The sequence below is a fragment of the Bos grunniens genome, chromosome 1 (genome assembly GCF_055505025.1).
Source record: "Bos grunniens cultivar Pamir isolate PY7600 chromosome 1, Bosgru_T2T1.0, whole genome shotgun sequence".
Taxonomy (NCBI): domain Eukaryota; kingdom Metazoa; phylum Chordata; class Mammalia; order Artiodactyla; family Bovidae; genus Bos; species Bos grunniens.
In genome coordinates this window covers 92,774,901-92,802,817 of record NC_141165.1, presented here as the reverse complement: position 1 = coordinate 92,802,817, position 27,917 = coordinate 92,774,901, and the positions used below count along the sequence as shown (strand labels likewise).

Below are 27,917 nucleotides of genomic sequence, written 5' to 3'. Positions count from 1 at the left end.
CTTTTCTGGTAGGTTCTGGCCTTTCTCATCCATAGTTTCTCTGTAAATAGCTGTAATTTTGCTGTGCCCATGAGAGGAGTTGAGCTTAGAGTCTTCTTAATCCACCAACTCTTATTTTTCTAAAATTTGATAGATGGGAATGACCTTGAGGACCTGTATATAGATGAAAATAATAGTAACAACCAAGGTTTAAATGCATACCAAGTTCCAAAAAATGTATTAAGCATTTTTAGAAATACCTTATCTAAATTTCTTATAACATCTATAGATGTGTTCTCATACTTTAGTTAAGGAAATTAGTGCTTAGAGATGTTACACAGTTTGCAGATTGCACCATGGTCTATGTGGCTCCCAAGTCCCCATTCTTTCAACCATACTGCTGTGAAGTGTTCTAAGTTTCTATGTGATTTACCCTACTTAAAATAGCTGACATCTGAACAGCATAGAAGCCATGGTACTTCTTATTGTGCTTTACTAGCTATATGACTTTAGGCAAATCACCTAATCTCTGTGTCTCAGCTGCCTCATCTGAAAATGGGGATAGTAATAATACTCTTTTAGGGTTGTGAGTAGTTTAAATGAATAACTATATGCCAACTATTTAAAACCATACCTGGCAGGAAGTAAGGAAAAATGCTAACTGCTACCACCATCATCATCACAGTTACCACTTTTCAAAAGGGAAATGGGATGCTTAATGTACTAAGCCTTGATAATAAATATTCTTTAGACTGTAGCACTAGGAACAACTTCTAAAGCCGTGAACTCAAATTCATCAGTCAACAAGTACCCTTCATATTAGGGACTAAAGCACAAAGAGAAGCATAAGACAAGATCTTTACCTTTAGGTCATTTATAATCTAAGTGAAAAACAAAATGTAACTCACCTGAAGCACTTGGACATTGAATAGACTGGCACAAACTCAAGTGTGGTCATAATAAATGTGAGCTGCCTCAGTCAAAGACTTCCTGGAGGAGCTGGACTTGGGCTGGGCTTTGCAGAAGGGCAGGATCTGGAGTACAGGTATTCCAGGTGAGGGAAGACACTCAGCTGTGGAGTGAAGGCCAGCCGAGTGGGGAGGAGTGTGACTGAACAGAGAGAGAGCAGCAATATTGAGATTTAGGTTGAATTACCTTTGGAATGTGTCCTTGCAAAACCACAGAAAATTTTCTTTAATCCAGTCAGCTTTAAGCAAGAGAATATGTGGCTTGCAAAGTTATCATTTCTGTCTCTACTCTTTTGAAAACCTTTGGGAATGATCTGTCCTGACGTCCAGAGTAACACGTCTCCTGTCCCTTCGGCACAGTGAGGAACTCTCAGCGGAAGCATATCCTGGCAGCCCATCAGATCATCCACAGGCACACAGAGGACATGCTCAAGACGCATTTTGTTGAGCAAAGGCAGACACCAGACGCTGAGCTACTTGAGGGAGAAACTGAAAAGGAGCAAAATACCTAAGGTGAGTTTATTTTTCCTTTGGAAGGGCACAGGAGGACAAGCAGCATCATTGAGCTCTGTGCTGTACTCTAACAATCATAATGTGGAAAATGAAGCACTCCCATTTAAATTGGTGCATTTCATGCATCTGTTTGACAGGCCTGAAGCAGTTACTGTCTGCCAAGGTTTCCACTACAAATTCAAGAAAAAAGCACCCTTGTGCTTTCTGTCTGTGGCAGCCCAGACTGAATGCAGGAATACAGCAGGGAAAATATTGGTGCATTTCATCTCGGTTATGGAATCTGCTATTGAAACTGTTAGTTCATATGACAGCAGTTAGACTGTTTTGACCAAAAAACAGGACTCAAAATTATTTTTGTAGGTTTTAGCAAATGACTATACTCTATCACAAAGCTACAAAACATGTTTGTGTTATTTAAAACAAAAACCTTGTTCTCATGGAATTAGATGAGGTACCCCTGTCGCACTGAGCTGGCTGCTCAGCATGGCATGAGGCACAGCCTGCCCAATTCGAGCCCTGCCCTCTACAGTAGCCTTAGGTGCACCTAACATTCCTACTCACAAGATGAACACAGGCCATGTTTGGTATGATTTGAGTATCAATCTCCTCAGAAAGCCATAAGGCCCCACAGCTTCCAACAGCACAGCATCAGGGGTCTCTCTTCCTGCGGGAGCTCTTGCTGAATCCACACAGAGGACCATGTATCAAAATCCTTTAGTCCCCAGGTTACAAAGCTCAGGTGCAAGGAAAAGAGCTTCGCATTGGGTGGGGGCAGAAGCTGCCTTGGTTTACATGCCCTGGGACCAGTCTCTCTCATAATTCCATTGGCATAGATTCCAGGGTCCCCCCAATGGATCTGCCCAGTTACAAAAGTCAGCACACTCGGGAAACCTCAAAGTTACAGTTTCCTGTTAGGTATTAATAGTTTATTTAAAATCCCTCCCAGTCAGATGCTAGTTACTAATCGGGTCATTTTTACCTTTAGTAATGTTGCTTACATGTGTTCAGTCACTCAGTGGTATCCAACTCTTGCGGCCCCATGGACCATAGCCCGCCCGGTTTCTCTGTCCATGGAATTTTCCAAGCAAGAATACTGGAGTGGGTTGCCATTTCCTCCTCCAGGGGACCTTCCTGACCCAGGGATCGAACCCACATCTCCTGTGTCTCCTGCACTGGCAGGCAGGTTCGTTACCACTGGCACCACCTGGGAAGCCTGTGTTGCTTGGTGACGTAGTTGACACGTATGCCACCTTACCAGATTATGGAGAACAGAGCCAGGGGGTTCTGAGTAAAACTTCCATGAGAAGGGGTCCAGAGTGAAGCTTTACCTGTAACTTTTCCCTTAAGCCTCCCATGGTGAGAGGCACACTGTTTGCTATTTTACCCTCGAGGGTGTGCTATCAGGTTAGGGACGGCATTAAGGCTTAGGGAGCAATCTGAACCTGGCATCGAGGAGGTTTGGGTGTTTGCAGCCACTAACTGTATAATCTTATACAAATACTTTCCTTGAGGTTTCCTTAAGGTTTACACATGAACATGTGACCAAGAGGCCCTCTGCAGGGAAATCTATTGGGACCTTAAATCTCAAAGAGGCTGATGGTAGGAAGGTTGAGATGAGGGAGCAGTTAAGAAAGACCAGAGAGAAAACAGATAAAGAATTCTTAAATACCAAACTATGGCTGTAAATTACAGCAGAAAATCCTTTGTTTTTCATTAATAATGAAATAACCTCTGAAATCACTGAAAATATAAACCATATATTTACATGTAATGTTACATCTATATAATAGCTATATAATATAAATTCAAGAATCAAAGAATTTTGCCTAACTTATTATTGTGTTAAAAATCAGCCTCAGAAGTACAGTTCCTCCACTGGGTCCCTTGGATCTCTCCCTATCCAGTTGATGTTTGAGAGGGAGTGAAAGAATCTGAGCATGCATTGGGAAGAACTCAGCTGTAAGGCATTGCCAGCCAGTGCTCCAGAAGGATGAAGAACTGAGTGCTTCGATCTTGAAACAGTGATCTGGGCAGCATATCACAGCATCCTGTGGACGCATAAAGACACAACTTTCTGGTGGAAGATAGGAGATGGTGAAAGGGAAAGTCGCTCAGTCATGTCCAACTCTTTGCGAGTCCATGGACTATATAGTTCATGGAATTCTCCAGAGAGGTGATGAGGGCTGACTTAGGCAATAATATAAATTATAACAGTGAGCTGAGATATACCACTGAGACAGGATGGTGGAGTAGAAGGACATGAGTTTACCTCTTCTAATGGAAACATCAAAATCACAACCAACTGCTGAAAAACCATTGACAGAAAAACGTTGGAACCTATCAAAAAAGATACCCTGCATCCAAAGACAAAGAAGAAGCCACAATGAGATGACTAGAGGTGCGCAATACAATCCAATCCCATACATGCCAGGTGGGTGACCCAGTAACTGGAAATAATTTTACCATAGAAGCTCTCCTACATGAGTGAAAGATCTGGGCTCCATGTCAGGCTCCCTACCTTGGGGTCTGGCAGTGGGAGGAGGAGCCCCCGAAAATCTAGCTTCGAAGGCCAGCAAGATCTGATCAGAGAAATTCCACAGGACTGGGGGAAACAGAAACTCTGTGTGGAGGGTGCACTCAGGGTCTCATGACTCACAGTGACCCAAGGGAAAAGCAGTAACCTCTAAGAGACTGGGCTAGTACTGGAAGGTCTCCTGCAGAGGCGGGGAGCAACTATGGCACAGTGTGGGGACAAGAACACTGGCAGCAGCAGTTCTGGGGAGTACTCGTTGGTGTGAACCTCCTAGAGGCTGCCGTTTCCTCACTGAGACCTGGCCCCACCCACAGTCTGTAGGTTTCAGTGTGGGTGCCTTGGGCCAAACAGCCAACAGGTCAGGAACAAAGCCCTACCCATCAGCAGACATGCTACATGTAAAAGGATGAAATTAGAACACTCTTAACACCATACACAAAAATAAACTCAAAATAGATTAAAGCTCTAAATATAAAGCCAGACACTATAAAACTCTCAGAGGAAACAAAGAATGCTCTTTGGCATAAATTGCAACAAGATCTTTTTTGACCCACCACCTAGAGTAATGAAAATAAAAATAAACAAATGAAACCTAATTAAAAGCTTTTGCACAGCAAAGGAAACCATAAATGAGACAGAAAGACATCCCTTAGAGTGGAAGAAAATATTTGCAAATGAAGTAAGTGACAAGGGATTAACCTCCAAAATATACAAACAGTTCATGCAGCTCAGTATCAAAAGCACAAACAACCCAATCAAAAAAAAAAAAGGGAAGAAGGCCTAAATAGACATTTCTCCAAAGAAGATACATAGATGGCCAATGGCCAAGAGGCCCATGAAAAGATGCTCATTACTAATTATTAGAAAAATGCAAATCAAAGCTACAATGAGATTATCACCTCACACTAATCGCAATGGCCACCATCAAGGAGTCTACAAACAGTAAATGCTGGAGAGGGTATGAAGAAAAGGGAACCCTCCTACACTGTTGGTAGGAACGGCAGTTGGTGCAGCCACTATGGAAAACAGTATGGAAGTTCCTTAAAAAACTACACATAGAACTACTGTGTGATCCAGCAATTCCACTCCTGGGCATACATCCAGAGAAAACCATGGTTCAAAAGGATACATTCACCAGTGTTCATTAAAGCACTGTTTACAGTAATCGAGGCATGGAAGCAACCTAAATGTCCATCAGCAGATGAATGGATAAAGATGTGGTGCATGTATACAATGGAATATTACTCAGCCATAAAAAGGAATGAAATAATGCCTTTGCAGCAATATAGGTGGACCTGGAGATGATCATATCAAGGGAAGTAAGTCAGACAAATTATCATGGTATCACTTACATATGGAGTCTTTTAAAAATTATACAACTAAACTTATCTACAAAACAGACTCACAGACTTAGAGAAAAAAATTATGGCTACCAGGGGGGAAGGCTGGGAGGGATAGATTAGGAGTTTGAGACTGACATGTACACATTGCTATATTTAAAATAAAATGCCTTTCCCTGAGGAAAAAAAAATGTAGCAGGAGAAAGAAAAGTATGGTACTAGCAAAAAAAAAAAAAAAGGAAATATAGATCAATGGAACTAGATAAAAAGCCCAGAAATAAACCTGCACCTGTGGTCAGTTAATCTACAGCAAAGGAGGCAAGAATATACAATGGAGAAAAAGCAGTCTCTTCATTAAGTGGTGCTTACTGAACTGGACAGCTACATGTAAGAAATGAAATTAGAGTATTCCTTAACACTATACACAAAAGTAAATTCAGAATACACTAAGGACCTAAATGTAAGGTCAGATACTATAAAACTCAGAGGGAAACACAGGCAGAATACTCGTACATAAATCACAGCAATAACTTTTTCAGCCCATCTCGAAGAGTAATGGAAATAAAAATGGATAAATGGGAAATTAAACTCAAAGGCTTTTGCACAGGAAAGGACACCATAAACAAAACAAAAAGACAACCCACAGAATGGGAGAAAGTATTTGCAAGCACTCTGACCAAAAAGGGGTAAGTTTCCAAAATTTACAACCAGCTCATGAAGCTCAATATCAAAAATTCAGACAACTCAATCAAAAAATAAGTTATGCTTATCAGTGAGGAATGGTGGTGGGGGAGGGATAAATTGGGAGTTTGAGATTAACATACATACACACACACACTGCTGTATTAAAATAGGTAACCAACAAAGACCTATTGTACAGCACAGGGAATCTGCTCAGTACTCATAAAAACCTACGTGGGAAAAGAATCTGAGAAAGAATAAACAGGTATGTATAACTCAGTCACTTTGCTGTACACCTGAAATGTACACAGCATTTAAGAAACTATACTCCAGTATAAAATAAACAAATTTAAATAGTAAATCAGCCTTAATGTTAGTCACTATTTCTACATGCAAATTTAATAAGATTAATAGTTATTTTCATAATAGGTGGCTGAAAAGCTGAGCAGTGCTTTCACAAGCTTTATAAGACCAGAGGGACAAAAACTGGAGTCAAGATTGAGACCCTGGTGAACGTCCTCCATTTAGGCTGGGACTCCACAAGGCTGTGCCCTAGTAGAAAGTGTTCATTAGAAGTAACCATCCTTGAATAGACTACAGTTTAGCTTCTAATCACCTGAATGATCCCCAAAACCCTCAGTTGCACAAAATGAATTTAAAAGATCTTTGATTCCTGTTGCCTCAAAGAAATTATCAGGAACAAAACTTAAATTCTCCTTGGAGAAAGTTGGCATCATCCTAGACCTCAATTTATTTTCAGAATTTTTCATGAACAAGTTCCAAACAAGGATATACAGGTACATGAAGGATATACAGGTACATGACAACTTGAACAAGTAGCAGAAAGTACAGATCATAGAAACAAACCTAAAGGGATCTAAAATTGGAATTATTAGACACAGACTTTAGAATAACTATGCTTACTGCTATACACTTCTAGCCTCCAGAATTGTGAGAAAATACATTTTTTGTGGTTTAAACCACCCAGTGCATGGTATTTTGTTATGGCAGTCCGAGCCAAGACAGATTTTGGTACCAAAAGTGAAGGTACTGTAACAATACCTAAGTGTGTGGAAGCAACTTTGGAGCTAGCTAATGTGTAGAGATGGGAAGATTTTTGAGGTGCATGCTGGGAATATGGATGTTAAGGGCAATTCTGGCAAGGTCTTAGATGGAAATGTGGAATGTTACTGCAAACTGGAGGAAGGGCAATCCATATTATAAAGTGGCAGAGAACTTGGCTGAACTGTGTTCTAGTGTTTTGTGGAAGATAGAACTTCTAAGCAATGAAACTGGATATTTAGCTGAGGAGATGTCTATGCAAAGTGTTGAAGGAGCCACGTGGTTCCTTCTGACTGCTTTTATGGTAAAATACGAAAGGAGAGAAATAAACTGGAGAAGGAATTGTTAAGCTAAAAAACAAGGATTTGTAGATTTGGAAAATTCTCAGCCTAGCCATATTTCAAAAAGTGAGAAAGTCCATTCTGAAAAAGAATTCTAAGGGTATAGCTGAACAACTATCTAATAAAGAGTCTATGGAATTGTAAGAGTAGGAGCACTGCCAGTTTGAAATGAAGGAATGGATACACTATGAAATGAAGAAAGGCGGTCAGACTTGTTGGGTTTCACAGGATTATACAACAGAGCCATTATGCTGCAAATGTGCACCATTATTTAAGAAGAGCGAAAACTAATGCTGAAGGCGATTCAGAGCTTATCAACCAGTGCTTCAGTTTCAACAGGTCAGATGGCCTCTGCCCAGAACTGAAGGACAGGACTGCCTATGGCACCCTACCTGGATCTCCAAAGTGGCCATGGAGATGAGGTACACCAGAGCTGGGGGGATGGGGCCACTCCCAGAGCCATGGAGAAATGCTGCCATCCCAGTGGACCTAGAAGGCAGGACATTGCACCAAAGGGAATTAAGCTCAAGCTTTAAGATCCAATAGAATTTGTCTAGCTAAGCCTTGGACTTGCTTGGGACCCATTATTCCTTTCTTCCTTCTGATTTCTCCCTTTTGGAATGGGACTATCTTTCCTATGCCTGTCCCACCACTGTATTTTGGAAGTGCATAATGTATCTGGTTCACAGCTGGAGAGGAATATTGCCTCTGGAAGAATCATACCTTTGAGTCTCACCCATTTCTGATTTAGATGACAATTTGGATTTCAGACCTTAGAATTGGTACCTGAATGAGTTAAGACTCTGAGGGCTATTGAGGTGAAACGAATGTATCCTGCACGTGAGAAGAACATGATTTCGGGAGGCTTTGGTGGAATGCAATACAGTGAACTGTGTCCTCCCAAAATTCGTATGTTGAAGCCCTCACCTCCTATATGATGTCATTTGGAAATGAGGACTGTGAGATAGATGGGGCAGAGCAAGAAGGCAGCCATCTACAAGCCATGAAGAGAGTTCTCCCCAGGAACTGATCATGCTGGCACCTGATCTTGGACTTCAACCCTCCAGAACTGTAAGAAAATAAATTTCTAATAACTAAAACAATCTTGAGAAAATAAAGCTGGAGGCATCATTCACCCTGATTTCAAACTATACTACAGGGCTACAGTAATCAAAACTGTGTAGTACTGGCATATAGATCAATGGACAAATAGATCAATGGAAAAGAACAGAGAGCCCAGTAAATCTACACTTATATGGGCAATTAACCTACTACAAAGGAGGCAAGAATATACAGTGGGGAAAAAGCAGCTTTTTCAATAAACGGTGTTGGGGAAACAAGACAGCTACACGGAAAAGAAACTGGACTACTTCCTCACACCATGCACAAAAGTAAATATAAGACCTTTTCATGAGTTAAAGGAATGATCAACAAAATGAAAAGTCCACATACTGAATGGGCAAAGACATTTGCAAATTTATACATATTTGCCAGACATTTGCAAGTTTATAAATATATATATTTACATAGATCAGATCAGATCAGATCAGTTGCTCAGTCGTGTCCGACTCTTTGCAACCCCATCAATCACAGCACGCCAGGCCTCCCTGTCCATCACCAACTCCCAGAGTTCACTCAGACTCACGTCCATCGAGTCAGTGATGCCATCCAGCCGTCTCATCCTCTGTCGTCCCCTTCTCCTCCTGCCCCCAATCCCTCCCAGCATCAGAGTCTTTTCCAATGAGTCAACTCTTCGCATGAGGTGGCCAAAGTACTGGAGATTCAGCTTTAGCATCAGTCCTTCCAAAGAAATCCCAGGGCTGATCTCCTTCAAAATGGACTGGCTGGATCTCCTTGCCGTCCAAGGGACTCTCAAGAGTCTTCTCCAACACCACAGTTCAAAAGTATCAATTCTTCAGTGCTCAGCCTTCTTCACAGTCCAACTCTCACATCCATACATGACCACAGGAAAAACCATAGCCTTGACTAGACGAACCTTTGTTGGCAAAGTAATGTCTCTGCTTTCAAATATGCTATCTAGGTTGGTCATAACTTTCCTTCCAAGGAGTAAGTGTCTTTTAATTTCATGGCTGCAGTCACCATCTGCAGTGATTTTGGAGCCCTAAAAAATAAAGTCTGACACAGTTTCCACCGTTTCCCCATCTATTTCTCATGAAGTGATGGGACCGGATGCCGTGATCTTCGTTTTCTGAATGTTGAGCTTTAAGCCAACTTGTTCACTCTCCTCTTTCACTTTCATCAAGAGGCTTTTGAGTTCCTCTTCACTTTCTGCCATGAGGGTGGTGTCATCTGCATATCTGAGGTTATTGATATTTCTCCCGGCAATCTTGATTCCAGCTTGTGTTTCTTCCAGTCCAGCGTTTCTCATGATGTACTCTGCATATAAGTTAAATAAGCAGGGTGACGATATACAGCCTTGACAAACTCCTTTTCCTATTTGGAACCAGTCTGTTGTTCCATGTCCAGTTCTAACTGTTGCTTCCTGACCTGCATACAGATTTCTCAAGAGGCAGATCAGGTGGTCTGGTATTGCCATCTCTTTCAGAATTTTCCACAGTTTATTGTGATCCACACAGTCAAAGGCTTTGGCATAGTCAATAAAGCAGAAATAGATGTTTTTCTGGAACTCTCTTGCTTTTTCAATGATCCAGCGGATGTTGGCAATTTGATCTCTGGTTCCTCTGCCTTTTCTAAAACCAGCTGGAACATCAGGAAGTTCATGGTTCACATATTGCTGAAGCCTGGCTCGGAGAATTTTGAGCATTACTTTACTAGCGTGTGAGATGAGTGCAACTGTGCGGTAGTTTGAGCATTCTTTGGCATTGTCTTTCTTTGGGATTGGAATGAAAACTGACCTTTTCCAGTCCTGTGGCCACTGCTGAGTTTTCCAAATTTGCTGGCATATTGAGTGCAGCACTTTCACAGCATCATCTTTCAGGATTTGTAATAGCTCAACTGGAATTCCATCACCTCCACTAGCTGTGTTTGTAGTGATGCTTTCTAAGGCCCACTTGACTTCACATTCCAGGATGTCTGGCTCTAGGTCAGTAATCACACCATCGTGATTATCTGGGTCGTGAAGATTTTTGTACAGTTCTTCTGTGTATTCTTGCCATCTCTTCTTAATATGTTTTGCTTCTGTTAGGTCCATACCATTTCTGTCCTTTATCAAGCCCATCTTTGCATGAAATGTTCCTTTGTATCTCTGATTTTCTTGAAGAGATCTCTAGTCTTTCCCATTCTGTTGTTTTCCTCTATTTCTTTGCATTGATTACTGAGGAAGACTTTCTTATCTCTTCTTGCTATTCTTTGGAACTCTGCATTCAGATGCTTATATCTTTCCTTTTCTCCTTTGCTTTTTGCTTCTCTTCTTTTCACAGCTATTTGTAAGGCCTCCCCAGACAGCCATTTTGCTTTTTTGCATTTCTTTTCCATGGGGATGGTCTTGATCCCTGTCTCCTGTACAATGTCACGAACCTCATTCCATAGTTCATCAGGCACTCTATCTATCAGATCGAGGCCCTTAAATCTATTTCTCACTTCCACTGTATAATCATAAGGGATTTGACTTAGGTCATACCTGAATGGTCTAGTGGTTTTCCCTACTTTCTTCAATTTAAGTCTGAATTTGGCAATAAGGAATTCATGATCTGAGCCACAGTCAGCTCCTGGTCTTGTTTTTGCTGACTGTATAGAGCTTCTCCATCTTTGGCTGCAAAGAATATAATCAGTCTGATTTCGGTGTTGACCATCTGGTGATGTCCATGTATAGAGTCTTCTCTTGTGTTGTTGGAAGAGGGTGTTTGTTATGACCAGTGCATTTTCTTGGCAAAACTCTATTAGTCTTTGCCCTGCTTCATTCTGTATTGCAAGGCCAAATATGCCTGTTACTCCAGGTGTTTCTTAACTTCCTACTTTTGCATTCCAGTCCCCTATAATTTAAAGGACAGATTTTTTGGGTGTTAGTTCTAAAAGGTCTTGTAGGTCTTCATAGAACCGTTCAACTTCAGCTTCTTCAGCATTACTGGTTGGGGCATAGACTTGGATTACTGTTTTGAAATGTACTGAATGGTTTGCCTTGGAAACGAACAGAGATCATTCTTTCGTTTTTGAGATTGCATCCAAGTACTGCATTTCAGACTCTTGTTGACCATGATGGCCACTCCATTTCTTCTGAGGGATTCCTGCCCACAGTAGTAGATATAATGGTCATCTGAGTTAAATTCACCTATTCCAGTCCATTTCAGTTCGCTGATTCCTAGAATGTCAACATTCACTCTTGCCATCTCTTGTTTGACCACTTCCAATTTGCCTTGATTCATGGACCTGACATTCCAGGTTCCTATGCAATATTGCTCTTTACAGCATTGGACCTTGCTTCTATCACGAGTCACATCCACAGCTGGGTATTCTTTTTGCTTTGGCTCCATCCCTTCATTCTTTCTGGAGTTATTTCTCCACTGATCTCCAGTAGCATATTGGGCACCTACTGACCTGGGGAGTTTCTCTTTCAGTATCCTATCATTTTGCCTTTTCATACTGTTCATGGGGTTCTCAAGGCAAGAGTACTGAAGTGGTTTGCCATTCCCTTCTCCAGTGGACCACATTCTGTCAGATCTCTCCACCATGACCCGCCCATCTTGGGTTGCCCCACGGGCATGGCTCAGTTTCATTGAGTTAGACAAGGCTGTAGTCCTAGTGTGATTAGATTGACTAGTTTTCTGTGAGTATAGTTTCAGTGTGTTTGCCTTCTGATGCCTTCTTGCAACACCTACTGTCTTACTTGGGTTTCTCTTACCTTGGGCATGGGGTATCTCTTCACGGCTGCTCCAGCAAAGCGCAGCCGCTGCTCCTTACCTTGGATGAGGGGTATCTCCTCACTGCCACCCTTCCATATGAAGACTCACATAACTCAACCTCAAAAAAAAAAAAAAAAAAAAAATAAGAGAGGATCTGAGTAGACTTTCCAAAAAAGACACACAGATGGCCAACAGGCACTTGAAAAGATCCTCAACATCAATAATCAGAGAAATGCAAATCAAAACCACAGTGAGATATCACTTCATATCTCACATTTGTCAGAATGGCTGTTATCAAAAAGACCACAAATAAGAAGTATTGGAGAGGTTGTAAAGAGAATCTCATGCACTGTCAGCAAAAATGCAATTGGTACAGCCACTATGGAGAATGGTATGGAGATTCCTCAAAAAATTAAAAACAGACCACTGTATGATCCAGCAATTCCATTGCTGGTATTTATCCAAAGAAAATGAAAATAATTAGGAAAGGTATGTGTATCCCTATTTTCATAGTAGCATTATTTACAACTGTTAAGATATAGAAGTAACATAAGTACCCATTAGTAAATGAATGAATAAAGATGTGGTAAATATACACAGTGGAATATTACTCATAAGAAAGAAGGAAACTTTGCCATTGGTGATGACATGGATGGAACCAGAGACTATTATGCTAAGTGAAGTAAATCAGACAGAGAAAGAGAAATACGGTCTGATTTCACTTACATGTGAGATCTAAAAAACAAAAGGAAACAGAAAATATAACCATATAGAAACAGTGTCATAGCTATAGAGACAAACAGGTGGTTGCCATGGTTTCCAGAAGGGAAGGGGTAGGTGGGAGAGAGAAATATGTGAGGGAGATAAGAGGTACAAACTTCTAGCTGCAAAATAAATGAGTCACGGGTATGAAATATGCAGTTTGGAGAACATAGTCGATAATTATGTTATATCTTTGCATGGCGACATACTTATCACGCTGATCATTTTGACATGTATAGAAAAATCGGATCACTTTGTTGTGTAACTGGAACTAACATAATTTTGTAGGTCAAGTATACTTTAAAAACAAACTCAGAAAAAGAGATCAGATTTGTGCTTACCAGAGGTGTAAGAGGAAAAGGGGAAATCGGACAAATGCAATCAAAAGGTATAAACTTTCAGTTACAAGATAAATAAGTACCAGGGATGAAATAAACATGATAAATAAAATCAACATTGCTGTGTGTTACATATGAAAAATTTTAAGAGAGTAAATACTAAGGGTTCTCATCTGAAAAAGGAAAGAAAAAGAAAATATGTTTCTGCTACTTAAGCTGCCTAGTCTAAGGCATTTTGTTCTGGCATCCTGAACTAAGGCACTTAGTATGCTCAAAGAAATGAAAATCAATATTGAAATTTTTAAGAGAACAAGAAACGACTTAAAAAACAATATATAGCAGATTTTGAAGAAAGTAGAAATTCTAGAATTTAAAAATATAGCAGTCAACACGAGAAACTCAAAGAGCAGGGTATATACAGCTGAAGAGAAAAATAGCAAAGTAGAAGATCAGAATAATTTATGTAGAAAAAATCAGAGAGCCAAAGAGTTGGAAACGACAGAAGAGGATAGAGTGGGACAACTTAATCCTTAGGAAGGAACAAAAGGATAGTAGGCATGGACTACTGATTCCAGAACTTTGACTTCTAACAGAAGATATGTGTTGGGAAATTATATAAAATATGAATTTTCTGAAACTGATAAAAGTCAATGTTTAGAAGGCTTCTCAACCCTGAGTAGACAAAAAGAAATCTATATCTATATACATTTTAATATGACTACTGAAAAGAAATCTTAAAAGTGTTAAGAAAGAAAAGATGAATTACCTTCAGAAGAGCAACAATTATGCTGACAGTTAGCTTCTCACCAGAAACAAAAACAGAAAATAATGGAATGATATATTCAGTGTGCTTAAATAGTATTAATAAAGTAGAATTCTGTACCTTGCAAAAATACTCTTTGAGAATGACAGGAAAAAGACATTTTCATATAAATGAAACAGAAAATTTGTCACTATGAGATGTTCTTTAAGCAAAAGGAAAATTGGAAGGCTGGACATAAATGAAGGATTAACATATGGATAAATATGTATTGACTGCATATAACAACAATAATAAGAAACAGCAACAATGGCAGCAACTCAGTTATACAACAATAGAAGTATGTAAGTTAAAAAGGGCATAGATGGATTAAATTGTCCTACCTTTGTCTACGAGGATAAAAGTATCATCTAATATTATGACTGATAACTCAAGGAAACATTTTGTATCCTTTAGGGTAACTCCTAAAGGATACTGAAAACACGTGTGACGTTTAAACCAATAGAAGAAAATGGAATAAACAAAAAACATTGAATACAAAAGGAGGGCAGAAAGGAGAGGAAAAAGGAAACAGAACCAATAGAAAGCACTGAATAAAATGATAGGTGTTTATCACTGATTTGTCATTAATTACACTAAATGTAGATAGACTAAATGCTCAAAATCAGAATTTGTCAGACTGAATTTTAAAAGACTCAGTTGTATACCTAAAATTTTATGAGACATATATTAAGTCTAAATACTCAGAATGGTTACAAAAAGAGTAAAAGATACCATGAAAACATCATCCACAAGAAAGCTGAGGTAACTATATTAATAACAAGGTTTTAAGCCAGAAAGCACTTATTAGAGCAAAAGAGGGACACTTCAGGTTTAATTCACTGGGAAGGCAAAGTGATTCACAATTTTAGTATATCTAGTAACATGGCTTTTTTGGAGGAGGCCAAACTACAGGTTGCTGGGAGGGACTGGGGGCAGGAGGAGAAGGGGATGACAGAGGATGAGATGGCTGGGTGGCATCACCGACTCGATGGACATGAGTTTGAGTAAACTCCGGGAGTTGGTGATGGACAGGGAGGCCTGGCGTGCTGAGATTCACGGGTCGCAAAGAGTCGGACATGCTGAGTGACTGAACTGAACTGAACTGAAACTACAGGGAGGGAACACAGTCCCACCCATAGCAGAAAACTGGATTAAAGGTTTACTGAGCATGGCCTTGCCCACTAGAGCAAGACCCAGTTTTCCCTACAGCCAGACCCTCCCATCAGGAAGCTTCTATAAGCCTCTTATCCTCATCCATCAGAGGGCAGACAGAATGAAAACCACAATCACAGAAAACTAACCAAACTAATCACATGGATCACAGCCTTCTAACTCAATGCAACCATTAAGCTATGCTGTGTAGGGCCACCCAAGACGGATGGGCCATGGTGGAGAGTTCTGACAAAATGTGGTCCACTGGAGAAGGGAATGGCAAACCACTTCAGCATTCTTGCCCTGATAACCCCATGAACAATATGAAAAGGCAAAAAGATAGGACACTGAAAGATGAGCTCCCCAGGTCTGTAGGTGCTCAATATGCTACTGGAGAAGAGCCGAGAAATAGCTCCAGAAGGAATGAAGAGGCTGAGCCAAAGCAGAAACAGCACCCAGCTGTGGATGTGTCTGGTGGTGAAAGTAAAGTCTAATGCTGTAAAGAACAATACTGTGTAGGAACCCGGAATGTTAGGTCCCTGAATCAAGGTAAATTGGAAGTGATCAAACAAGAGATGGCAAGAGTAAACATCGACATTTTAGGAATCAGTGAACTAAAATGGATGGGAATGTGAGTATTTAATTCAAATGACCATTACATCTACTACTGTGGGCAAGAATCCCTTAAAAGAAATGGAGTAGCCCTCATAGTCAACAAGAGTCCAAAATGCAATACTTGGGTGTAATCGCAAAAACAACAGAATGATCTCTGTTCATTTCCAGGGCAAACTATTCAGTATCACAGTAATCCAAGTATGCCCCAACCACTAATGCTGAAGAAGCTGAAGTTGAATGGTTCTATGAAGACCTAAAAAAAAAAAAAAATGTTGGAGAGGATGTGGAGAACCTAGAAAGCATATTAAAAAGCAGAGACATCACTTTGCCAACAAAGGTCTGTCTAGTCAAAGCTATGGTTTTTCCAGTAGTCATGTATGGATGTGAGAGTTGGACCATAAAGAAGGCTGAGTGCCAAAGAATTAATGCTTTTAAGTGTGGTGTTGGAGAAGACTCTTGAGAGTCCCTTGGACTGCAAGGAGATCAAACCAGTCAATCCTAAAAGAAATCAACCCCGAATATTCATTGGAAGGACTGATGCTCAAGTTGAAGCTCCAATACTTTGGCCACCTGATGCAAAGAGCTGACTCACTGGCAAAGACCCTGATGCTGGGAAAGATTGAAGGTGGGAGGAGAAGGGGACGACAGGACGAGATGATTCAATGGTATCACTGACTCAATGGACATGAGTTTGAGCAGGCTCCAGGAGGTGGTGAAGGACAAGAAAGCTTGGTGTGCTATAGTGCACTGGGTCGCAAAGAGTCAGACATGACTGAACAACAACATGATTCTAGGAAATGTTATCAGTATCCCTGTATCAGGGACTGATGTACTGAGCAGAGGGAAAAAACATTTAAAAATGGAAGATTTGAGATACATAGTTAAGAAACTTAAATGGGCATTTTAGAATACTATACCCAATAACTCCAGGATGCATATTATTTTTAAGCACACATAAAACATTTGCAAAAACTGATTATATACTGTGTCATAAAACAAGTATCAGCCATTTCAAAGAGTTGAAATCATGCCCGTGTGTCCTCTGATTAAAAAAAAAAGCAATGAAACTAGAAATTAATGACAAGATAATTGTAATATGTTTGGAAATTAAATGCAAATGTAAATCTGTTCAAAGGAAGTATTGTAACAGAAACTAGAAAATATTTTGAGCTGAAAAATGACAAAAATGCTATGTAAATATCCAATTTGTGAAATGCTGCTGCTGTGATGCTTAGAAGGAAATTTATAGGCTTAGAGGCATTTATTAGAACAGAAAAGATGAAAATAAGATTAAGTATCCTTTTTTAGAAGTTAGAAAAGGAAATTAGATGCAAAAAAAGTAAAAGGAAGGAAATTAACAGAAATTAAAACAGAAAATAGACATCTTCTGATGCTGGGAAGGATATAGTAGGTAGCTGCAACAATTACCTGTGGCGGATTCATTTTGATATTTGGCAAAACTAATACAATTATGTAAAGTTTAAAAATAAAATTAGGAAAAAAAAAGAAAAAATAATTGATATATTGTAAGTGTCATTTTTAAACAGGGAAGAGCTGTGGAAATAAAGGGGACTCAATGAACTAAAGGGTAGACAGGAAAGAGTTCTTCCTAAGTGATCTGTGATCACTGGCCATTTTTTTCCCCTCGGGACATTGGTAACATCTAGGCATAAGACTTTACTAGGGGAAACAGAAACCAGCAAGGCTTTTAGAGTCTATTGTTTGGGGGTGGAGGGAGGTATGGATTGGAATCTAGAGGAGCCCCAAATGCCGATTTTCCCCCAGAGCTTTAGGGTTTTGGTGGACAACTCTTTTACTAATGGAAAAATGTTTGAATCTATCATGTGTTATTCACCTAGCTTTGTTAATGTGATCCTTACTCAGTCTTGAGGATTTAATCATTGTTGAATCCATGTTCCATGATTTTTTCTTTGGTCAGAAATAGCGGAATATCTTAAATTGCCCTGTGACTCTGATGTTCAATGGCTTAGCAATGGTAACACTGTAGTGTGATTTTTTTGAACTCAAAACAAGATTGAGATTTTTCTAAGAAAGAAAGTGACCCTCAACCACTATCATGGAATACTGAGTGACTTTGGAATCAGCTTTTGCTGCAGACTTGGTAATATTTTTTTAATGAATCCAACCTAAAATTACAAAGTAACACAGAGCTTATATGCAGAATTTATAGTATGGTAAAGTCATTTCAGTGGCAACTAACATTGTCTGAATCACAAATAATGGTAAGCTACTTTATATACTTCCCCTGCTGGCAAAGCTAAAAAAATAAGAAGGTCTCCATTCCCATGCATATTTGCAGTGAATGTATTTTCTGAACTTAAACTATAATTCCAGGAAGACTTTTTGGACCTTGGAACAAGTGCAAAGAAAATTTCCATATTCAAAGATATTTAAGTGTGCAATGGAAGCATGTCCACCTAACCTTCAATTGGAAGTGATTAATCTACATTGTAATGATGTGCTAAAAGGCATTAAATATCAAGAGAAGAAGTTATTGGAATTCTATAGGTGCCTTCCAGGCAATAAATATGCACAATTAAAAGTATATGCTTGGGGCTTCCCTGGTGGCTCAGTGATAAGGAATCTGCCTGCTGATGTAGGAGACACAGGTTCCATCTCTGATCCAGGAAGATAAAGCCCATACACAATTATTGAGCCTGTGCTCTAGAGTCTGGGAGCCAAAACTACTGAACCCATGTGCCACAGCTACTGAAGCCCACACGCTCTAGAGTCTGTTCTCCGCAACAAGAGAAGCCATTGCGATGAGAAACCTGCACACCAGTAGAGTAGCCCTTGCTCTCTGAAACTAGAGAAAAGCCCACACAGCAGTGAAGACCCAGCACAGTCAAAAAGAAACAAAAAGTATTTTTTTTTAAATCCTATGTTTATGGATTGAGATCAGCATTGCCAGCACCTATCTGTGAAAGACTTTTCTGAAATTGAAATACAGTTGATTTACACATTGTGTTGCTTTCAGGTGTACAGCAAAAAGATTTGGTTTAAAATTGTTTTCCATTATATGTTGTTGCAAGCTACTGAATATAGTTCCCTGGCTATACAGTAAATCCTGGTTGTTTATTTATACATGGTAGTGTGTATCTATTAATCACACATTCCTAATTTATCCCTCCTTTGCTCCTTTCCTCTTTGGTGAGTTTCTTTCCCATGTCTGTGAGTCTGTTTCTGTTTTGTAAATAAGTTCATTTGTACTGTTTGTTAGATTCCACATATAAGTGATACCATATATTTGTCTAAAAAATAGTTTCAAAACTGAAATAGGGGAAAGTCTCATTGCCCATCACCATTAACAGATGATCATCTGTAATCAGTTTTAATTTCTGAACCCCAATTAATCAAAATGGTGTTCCCTAAATAAGAGTTTCATTCTTTTCTTCAGGAGACTTGTATTGCAAAAAAAAAAAAAAAAAAAACCTGTAGTCAGTTATTATTACTATCTTTTGAGTTTTATCAATGAATTTGTTTTCTTTCTTGTTATTTTAGTACCTACATAATATGCGCACTTTTGTATTTTGGCCCATAAAGTCTAAAATATTTACCGTCAGGCCCTTTTTCTTCAAAGTCTGTTAATTCCTATTCTACAGCAGATAAAAAGAATGAAGAACTAAATATAAACACATGGATGAATCTCAAAAATATAATAATTGAAAAAAGCCAAATTAAGAAAAGTCTACAGTATGAGACTATATCAAGGTCAAAATCAGCACTAAACTACTGTATTGCAGAATAGTGATTATTTTTAGAGGGTAAGGAGAGGGTTGTGATTGGGACTAAGTGGGAGCTTATGGGATTTCTTGACCTGGGTGATATCTACAGAGATTAGTAGTACACATTTTTTCATTAAGTTGCACATTGACTTTTTTTATGCTTTGCTTTATGTGTCATATTCTGTAGTTAAAAGTTAGAAATATCTATGTGTATATACAGACATGTACATAGATGTATTATGCCTGCATATACACAGAATAATCCTGGAAAGATCAAGATCTTGGTAATCACCTATTGCTGGGCATGTAAACTGAGGACTGGAGGTCAGACTGAAGGGAAAGAGGCTTACTTTCCTCACATTTCTGTCCTTTTGTAGTCTCAATTTTTTTTTTACAACGTGTATGTATTAATTTTTCAGTTATAACCCAGTTAATGCAGAGTTTTTTTAAGTGCTAGAATTTAGAAACTGAGACCCTGTGAGTTAGGAAATGTTTGGGGCCCAAAAGCAGCAGAACTGAGCTATGTCTGGACTCTGTAATTGTATCACAGTAATTTTTCAGATGTGTTGATCTGTTAATGGTTGTTTCTAAAATGATGACATAATCATAAACATTTGTGTGTGTGTGTTTTTTTTACAGACTATTTTTAAAGAGAAGCTTTTTAAAGAGAACTTTTTAAAGAGAAGCTGTACAAATCATCATCGTAGAGAATTCCAGTTGTCTGCCCTTCTTCCCAGATGTGCAGCTCTTAGGGCTTGTCAGTGTGTGATGCATGAAGAAACAGATTTCTTTTCTTTGAACTCCCAATGATTTAAAGTGATTTTCAGTAATGACAATCAAATGAAGGAGCTTTATTCTCTCTGGTATTTCCTAGATGCTCTACTTAAAGAGAAAATTTTCTCATGACTCATTTCAACGTTTCATTCACTACAAAGATATACCAGCTTGTTGAGTCAAATATAAATCAGTAAAAAAAAAAAAATATTACTGAATATTTCTTAAGTGGTTTGGGTTTGCTGTTCAGAGTGTATTGGCATTACCTGTTAAGGTTGAAAATATGCAATCCCCATGACCCAGCATGTCACTGTCCAGTAGAAATGCAGAGTACGTGCACTAACAGGTGTGACAAGACTGCCGTAGCAGTACTATTTACACTGGCTCAGAACTGGAAATCCAAACAACTGTCTACAGAGAAACAGAAAAATAAGCCCTAGGATATCCATGCGATGTCATGTCAAGTTACCATTGAGCTTTAGGTCTGAGAAGTATATTCATGAAACACCCATGGAGAGGGTGCTGCTGGAGACCTATCTGCCCATCCCACATGCTGACAAGAGTTAGGGTTGAATGGATCTCTCCTCATTTAAAGATCAGAAAATAGGAAAAACAGGGACTTCGCTGGTGGTCCAGTGACTAAGACTCTGCATGCCCAGCACAGGAGGCCTGGGGTTTGATCCCTAGTCAGGGAACTAGATCCCACATGCCACAAGTAAAGATCCAATGTGCCACAACTAAAGCCAAATGGATGGATAAATATTAAAAAAAAAAAATAGGAAAAACATTAAAAAACCAAAAGCATCAACAAAAAAATCAACATGGGACTCATGTAAAGAGCTTACAAAAGAAAGTGTATGTTATGTGAACACAGAATAAAAGCCTATCTTAGAAAATATCTTACTATGGAAACAAGAAAAGCTTCAGACTGGTGTTTTTAATAGGATGCAAAAAGAAATGGCCCCTTAGAAAACTGAAGTAAGGATTAATAAGAACAGAGGTTAGCCCTGAATGACCAATCCTACAAGCAACTAGAATTCTTATAATAAAATGGGCAACATTTTTATGTTTTTGTTTTGTTTGCCTTGAGGATCACTGATCAACAGAAAAGTAGCACAATTAAGCGGCAATTGAATTTTATTTTGTTCCTTTAAAAATGCTAACCCTGGGTCTTTCCTGGTAGTCCAGTGGCTAAGACCCCACACTCCCAATGCAGGGGGCCTGAGTTCAATTCCTGGTCAGGGAACTAGATCCCACATGCCAAAACTAAGAGGTTCACATGCCATAGTGAAAGATTCCACATGTCACAACTAAACCTGGTGCAGCCAAATTAAAAAAAAAATGCTAACATTAACTAGGTAAAAGGTATTATTCACTTTTGAAATGAAAAATCAGGAAGACAAACTGAGAAGACATGAGTTGGATGATGGGAGAGAAGGTGGGCGGAAGACTGTGGTACAGCAGGGAACATGAGACTTTCAGTCAAGGGCCAGTTAGTAACTTTTTTAGACTTTGCAGGGAAGATGGTCTCTGTTGCAACTACTCAACTCTGCCATTTTAGGACAGAAAAGGGTAAAAAATGAATGAACATTGCTGTGTTCCAAAAATAAGCTTTTTATACAAAAATTGGCAGGCCAGATTAGGTCCCTGAGCCATAGTTTGCCCATCCCTGCTATACCACAGTGAACTGTAAAATCAATACCTACTTATAATATAGGATTTAAAGCAGCTTATAATAAAGAACATAAAATGAAACTTCAGTTAAGTTCAGTCACTCAGTCGTGTCCGACTCTTTGTGACCCCATGAATAGCAGCACGCCAGGCCTCCCTGTCCATCACCAACTCCCAGAGTTTACTCAAACTCATGTCCATCGAGTCAGTGATGCCATCCAGCCATCTCATCCTCTGTCGTCCCCTTCTCCTGCCTCCAATCCCTCCCAGCATCAGAGTCTTTTCCAGTAAGTCAACTCTTCGCATGAGGTGGCCAAAGTACTGGAGTTTCAGCTTTAGCATCAGTCCTTCCAAAGAAATCCCAGGGCTGATCTCCTTTAGAATGGACTGGTTGGATCTCCTTGCAGTCCAAGGAACTCTCAAGAATCTTCTCCAACACCACAGTTCAAAAGCATCAATTCTTCAGCGTTCAGCCTTCTTCACAGTCCAACTCTCACATCCATACATGACCACTGGAAAAACCATAGCCTTGACTAGACGTTCGGAACTTTGTTGACAAAGTAATGTCTCTGCTTTTCAATATGCTGTCTAGGTTGGTCATAACTTTCCTTCCAAGGAGTGTCATTTAATTTCATGGCTGCAGTCACCATCTGCAGTGATTTGGGAGCCCCCAAAAATAAAGTCTGACACTGTTTCCACTGTTTCCCCATCTATTTCCCATGAAGTGACGGGACTGGATGAAATGATCTTAGTTTTCTGAATGTTGAGCTTTAAGCCAACTTTTTCACTCTCCTCTTTCACTTTCATCAAGAGGCTTTTTAGTTCCTCTTCACTTTCTGCCATAAGGGTGGTGTCATCTGCATATCTGAGGTTATTGATATTTCTCCCGGCAATCTTGATTCCAGCTTGTGCTTCTTCCAGCCCAGCATTTCTCATGATGTACTCTGCATATAAGTTAAATAAGCAGGGTGACAATATACAGCCTTGACGTACTCCTTTTCCTATTTGGAACTAGTCTGTTGTTCCATGTCCAGTTCTAACTGTTGCTTCCTGACCTGCATACAGGTTTCTCAAGAGGCAGGTCAGGTGGTCTTGTATTCCCATCTCTTTCAGAAATAATTTACAATAGAATATTTTCTAAAAATTTTTATCCTTATATTATCTTCTAAACTAAGCTTTGTGTTTAGACAAGAAAAAAACTAAAAGATATTACAAAATTATCATTAGCTAATTGAAATTTACTAAGAAAGGAAAGCTTTTTCCTGATACTGGCAACTCTGTTTTTAATGACTAGAGTCGAAACACATCCACCTTAGTCTTTGCTCTTGGAAACAAAATATCCTGAGTGATGAGCAAAACTTGTGTTTAAAACCCTGTGATCATGACAGCTGGAGCCATAAAGTGGGTTAGGGCTGCTACACTAGTACAGTCAGTAGTAATGTAGAATCACAACAAACTAATTTCTGAGGGAGGAAATGGTTTTTGCATGGAAGCATAATTAGTTACAGTGAATCCCTGTGCTTTTTGACAAAGGCATTGCCTCTCTTCAAAATGCTTAAAAATAGGCAAGGTACAGTGCAAGGAAGCAGTTTGTAGTGTGAGTAAAGGATCTTTTGGGGATGAGAAACTGTTGGCACAAAATTTTGGGGGAGTCCAAATTCCTGAAGTGCAGAGCTCTCAGACAATTGAATTCTGAGTATATGTTAGGTTAGGGCAGCTCCCACTACTAACTCTCATCCCTCTCGATTCTAGATCCTTGTACCCACCTGGGAGTAGAGTTGCATCTACTAAGACCTGGAGTGCTTTTACGCAGCAAGCATACATGGAAAGTAACCCAGTAGATTTCAGTCTCTAACCGATCAGATGAGTTTCTCCATCTCACTTGAAGAAGAGTGAGAGAGAGAATACAGATATGCTGTCCTAAGTGGGGAAGGGGGAGGAGTGAGTGCCCCATATTCTGTAGAATCTTTAAAGTGTTGACAGTAAGGGATCCCCCACTACCAGATGACAGAAGAATTTCCCAGAAAACTAAAACCATTGAAAGAGGTATCTTTTATTCAGTTCAGTTGCTCAGTCGTATCCAACTCTGTGACCCCATGCACTGCAGCACGCCAGACTTCCCTGTGCTTCACCATCTCCTGGAGCTTGCTCAAACTCATGTCCATTGAGTTGGTGAGGTCATCAAACCATCTCATCCTGTCATCCCCTTCTCCTGCCTTCTATCTTTCCCAATATAGGGTTTTTCTAAGGAGTCAGTTCTTTGCATCAGGTGGCTAAAGTTTTGGAGCTTCAGCTTCAGCACCAGCCCTTCCAATGAATATTCAGGACTGATTTCCTTTAAAATGGACTGGTTTGATCTCCTTGTAGTCTAAGGGACTCTCAAGAGTCTTCTCCAACACCACACTTCAAAAGCATCAATTCTTCAGTGCTCAGCTTTCTTTGTAGTCCAACTCTGACATCCATACATGACTACTGAAAAAACCATAGCTTTGACTAGACAGACCTTTGTCGGCAAAGTAATGCTTTTTAATATGCTGTCTAGGTTGGTCATAGCTTTTCTTTCAAGGAGCAAGTGTCTTAATTTTATGACTGCAGTCACCATCTGCAGTGATTTGGAGCCCAAGAAGATAAAATCTTTTATTGTAGGTATCAAATATTAAGAAAACTGGGAACAAGGGCTAGTTCTCAACTGTGGCTGCATGTTAAAATCATCTGAATCCTTTAAAAAAAATTGGCTCTTCAGCCTCTCTCTAGACCATTTAAGATAGATCTTTAGAAAAGGAACAAGTCGGGGTATCTTTAAAAAAAAATCTTTCTAAGTGATCTGATGTGCATTCAAGGTTTAGAATTGGAAAAGACTTTCCCAAAGACACTGTCCCTCCCCAAGTATTTACCATTCAGAGAGATTTACCATGGAAGACAGGTCTTCAGTACAGGTTTCAATGATATTTTGAAGGGAAGGGCAGGAGCTGTATCTCATATGTTCATCTGTTTATATCCTGGTGTCTGGCATAATCTCTGGCACATTACTAACCTCTCAATAAGCATTTACAGCATAAAGTTCTACATACCTAAGGTTTGTGAGTATTAGGTCTTGAAAGTCAATCAGTTGTGTCTGACTCTGCGACCCCATGGATTATACAGTCCATGGAATTCTCTAGGCCAGAATACTGGCGTGGGTAGCCTTTCCCTTTCTAGGGGATTTTCCCAACCCAGGGATCGAACCCAGGTCTCCCATATTTCAGGCAGATTCTTTAACAGCTGAGCCATAAGGGAAGCCCAAGAATACTGGAGTGGGTAGCTTATCCCTCCTCTAGTGGATCTTCCTGACCCAGGAATCAAACCGGAATCTCCTGCATTGCAGGCAGGTTCTTTACCAACTGAGCTATCAGGGAAGCCCAAAGCAAACATTTGTGTGGTTTTGGAAAGCATTTATGATGTCCTGGTATTTTATGGTATGAGTTTTTAAGAACATAATTCTAATTTATAACATTAACTTCAAGTAAATAATATTTAACTTTTTATGATTCAACTGGTGAATATTATCAAGAAATCAGGAAAGTCATAAAAGGAGTAAGGGATCTCTGTATTATATCCTGAAAAGGACTTACCCCATTTATCCTTGCACAAACAGCATTCAACAACCTGAAAAACCTCCAACAGAGGATTTAGAGAAGATGCAGAGATATTCTCACTGTTTTTATTTTAAATAAAGGTTAAATATATTATATTAAAACAATTACAGCCAGCTTCCAATTATGACAGAAAGAAGAGGTCAGCAATCCACTTTACTAAAAAAAAGTATATAACTGGACAAAACTGTCAAAAGCATCTATTTTAGGGTGGTAGAAATCTACCAAAGATGGACAAAAAATTGAAAACCTGCTGAAGATTCAAGTAAGAATAGCTTAAGTCTAGTACCCACCCCACCCCACCCAACCCCTCGCCTAGCTCAGTCAGCAAAATGGTAGTCTTCTAACCCAGCAGCTTTTGGTGCCAGACTTGGAAGACTGAGATTTAGGGTAGGCAGTAGGGGTGAAATCTTGTGACTTCATATGAGAATTAGTGAACTTGGTTAGAAACGAACAGGGAAAACCCACAGCTGTGTTAGCCCAAAGATGTAGTCTCAGTTGGGATGAGTAGCAGACCAACCAGAAATTAAATGATAGAAATCACAGAAGGGTTAAGACGGGTTCTCCATGCATCATTAAGTGTCCAGGAATACCGAAAATTAGCCCAGATGTGGGAAAGGATGGAAAAATAGAAGACCACAACACTCGTGAGACAAATAGAAAACAACAACAACACAAAATAGTACACCTAAACTCAACTATTGTCGTTTAGTCACTGAGTCATGTCCAACTCTTTTATGACCCCATGGACTGTGTAGCTCACCAGGCTCTTCTGTCCACAGTATTTCCCAGGCAAGAATACTGGAATGGGTCGCCATTTCCCTCTCCAGGGGTTCTTCCCGTCCCAGGGATCAAATCCACGTCTTCTGCATTTCAGGCAGATTCTTTACAGCTGAGCCACCAGGGAAATCCAAACTCAACTATAACATGCATTAAATACAAGTGGATTAAGCACTCCAAATAAAAAGCACACACTGTCAAAGTGGATTTTTAAAAAAACGGAAATGCAAAACCCAACTATTTGATACTGATAAGAGAACTTTAAGTATAAAGAGAAATAATCAGAGTAGATAGATGGAAGAAGTATACCAGGAACACATTTAGCATAGGGAAACTAGAGAGGCTCTATTCTTGTGGTTAGTAAAGAAATCTTCAAGGCAAGGAGTATTAACAAAGATTTAATATGATGTTTTATAATGATAAAGGATCAATTCATTAAGAAAAGCAATCTTAATTATTTATGCTTCTAATAACTGAGCTTCAAAACTCATGAAGCAAAGCTGACGCAAGAAAAAGACAAATCTAAAGTCACAGTTGGAAATTTAACAGCTTTTTCTCAACAGATGACAGAATAATTAGACAAGGAATCAGTAAAATTATGAAAGATTTGAAAACACTGCCCACCACCTTAATCAGAACACTACACCCAACCATGAAGGCTATATTCTTTCAAATGTACATAGGGCATTTACCAAGATGGGCCATAAAACAAGTCTCAGTAAATGTCCAAAGAGTGACAGCTTATGGAATGTTCTCTGGCTGCAGAAATAATTAAATTAGAAATCAGGAGCCTTGAAAAATTGTTTAAAAATCCCTCAAACATTTAGAAGTTAAATAATATATTTCTAATATTTGGTTCAGAGAACTCACACTGGAAATGAAAAAATACTTTGACCTTAATGCTTGAGAAAATACAACTTTGGGTTTTATGGGATGCAGCTAAAGCAGTGCTTAGAAATGTACAATTATATACAATTATATATAATTGTATACAATTATATATACATTTATATACATGTATATATTATATACAATTATATACAATTTATATACTCATATTAGAAAAGAATTTTAAAACCCAATTAACTAAGTCCCTACCTTGGGAAGACACAAAAAGAAAAGCAAAGTAAATTCAAATTAAGCCTTAGGAGGGATATTTTAAGATAAGAGCAGAAATCAATGAAACAGAAAACTTAAAAACAATATAATATAATCAGCAAAATAGAAATTTTGTTTTTTAAAAAGATTAATAAAATTAATAAAGCTCTAGCTTCCCTGGTGGCTCAGATGGTAAAGAATCCGCCTGCAAGGCAGGAGACCCGGGTTCAATCCTTGGGTTGGGAAGATCCCCTGGAGAAGAAAATGGCGACTCACTCCAGTATTCTTACTTGGGAAACCCCATGGACAG

General features: G+C 39.2%; 1 protein-coding gene and 1 long non-coding RNA gene across 9 annotated transcripts in view; one reads left to right on the top strand and one right to left on the bottom strand.

Moving 5' to 3' along the window:
• Positions 1 to 20,558, top strand: part of CFAP91 (cilia and flagella associated protein 91) — a 114,016-nt gene extending 93,458 nt beyond the window's left edge. For 5 of the 7 annotated variants that reach the window (XM_086404321.1, XM_086404331.1, XM_086404326.1 and 2 more), the window contains 2 exons: positions 1,308 to 1,460; positions 20,292 to 20,558. In XM_086404321.1, the coding sequence (XP_086260447.1) occupies positions 1,308 to 1,459 (152 nt within the window). In that variant the 3' untranslated portion in view covers position 1,460; positions 20,292 to 20,558. Of the gene's footprint in view, positions 1 to 1,307; positions 1,461 to 3,313; positions 4,770 to 7,747; positions 7,843 to 20,291 lie in introns of those variants that run through there. The other 2 variants (XM_086404323.1, XM_086404322.1) reach the window with 2 other exon arrangements.
• LOC147379927 (uncharacterized) overlaps positions 1,148 to 27,917 on the bottom strand; it is a 66,905-nt gene continuing 40,135 nt past the window's right edge. Inside the window, exons 1-3 of one of the 2 annotated variants that reach the window (XR_015164953.1) lie at positions 8,345 to 8,486; positions 7,810 to 7,906; positions 1,148 to 1,436 (exon numbers count right to left, since the gene is read on the bottom strand). This is a non-coding gene — a long non-coding RNA (uncharacterized LOC147379927). Of the gene's footprint in view, positions 1,437 to 7,809; positions 7,907 to 8,344; positions 8,487 to 12,236; positions 12,356 to 27,917 lie in introns of those variants that run through there. The other variant, XR_015164950.1, reaches the window with a different exon arrangement.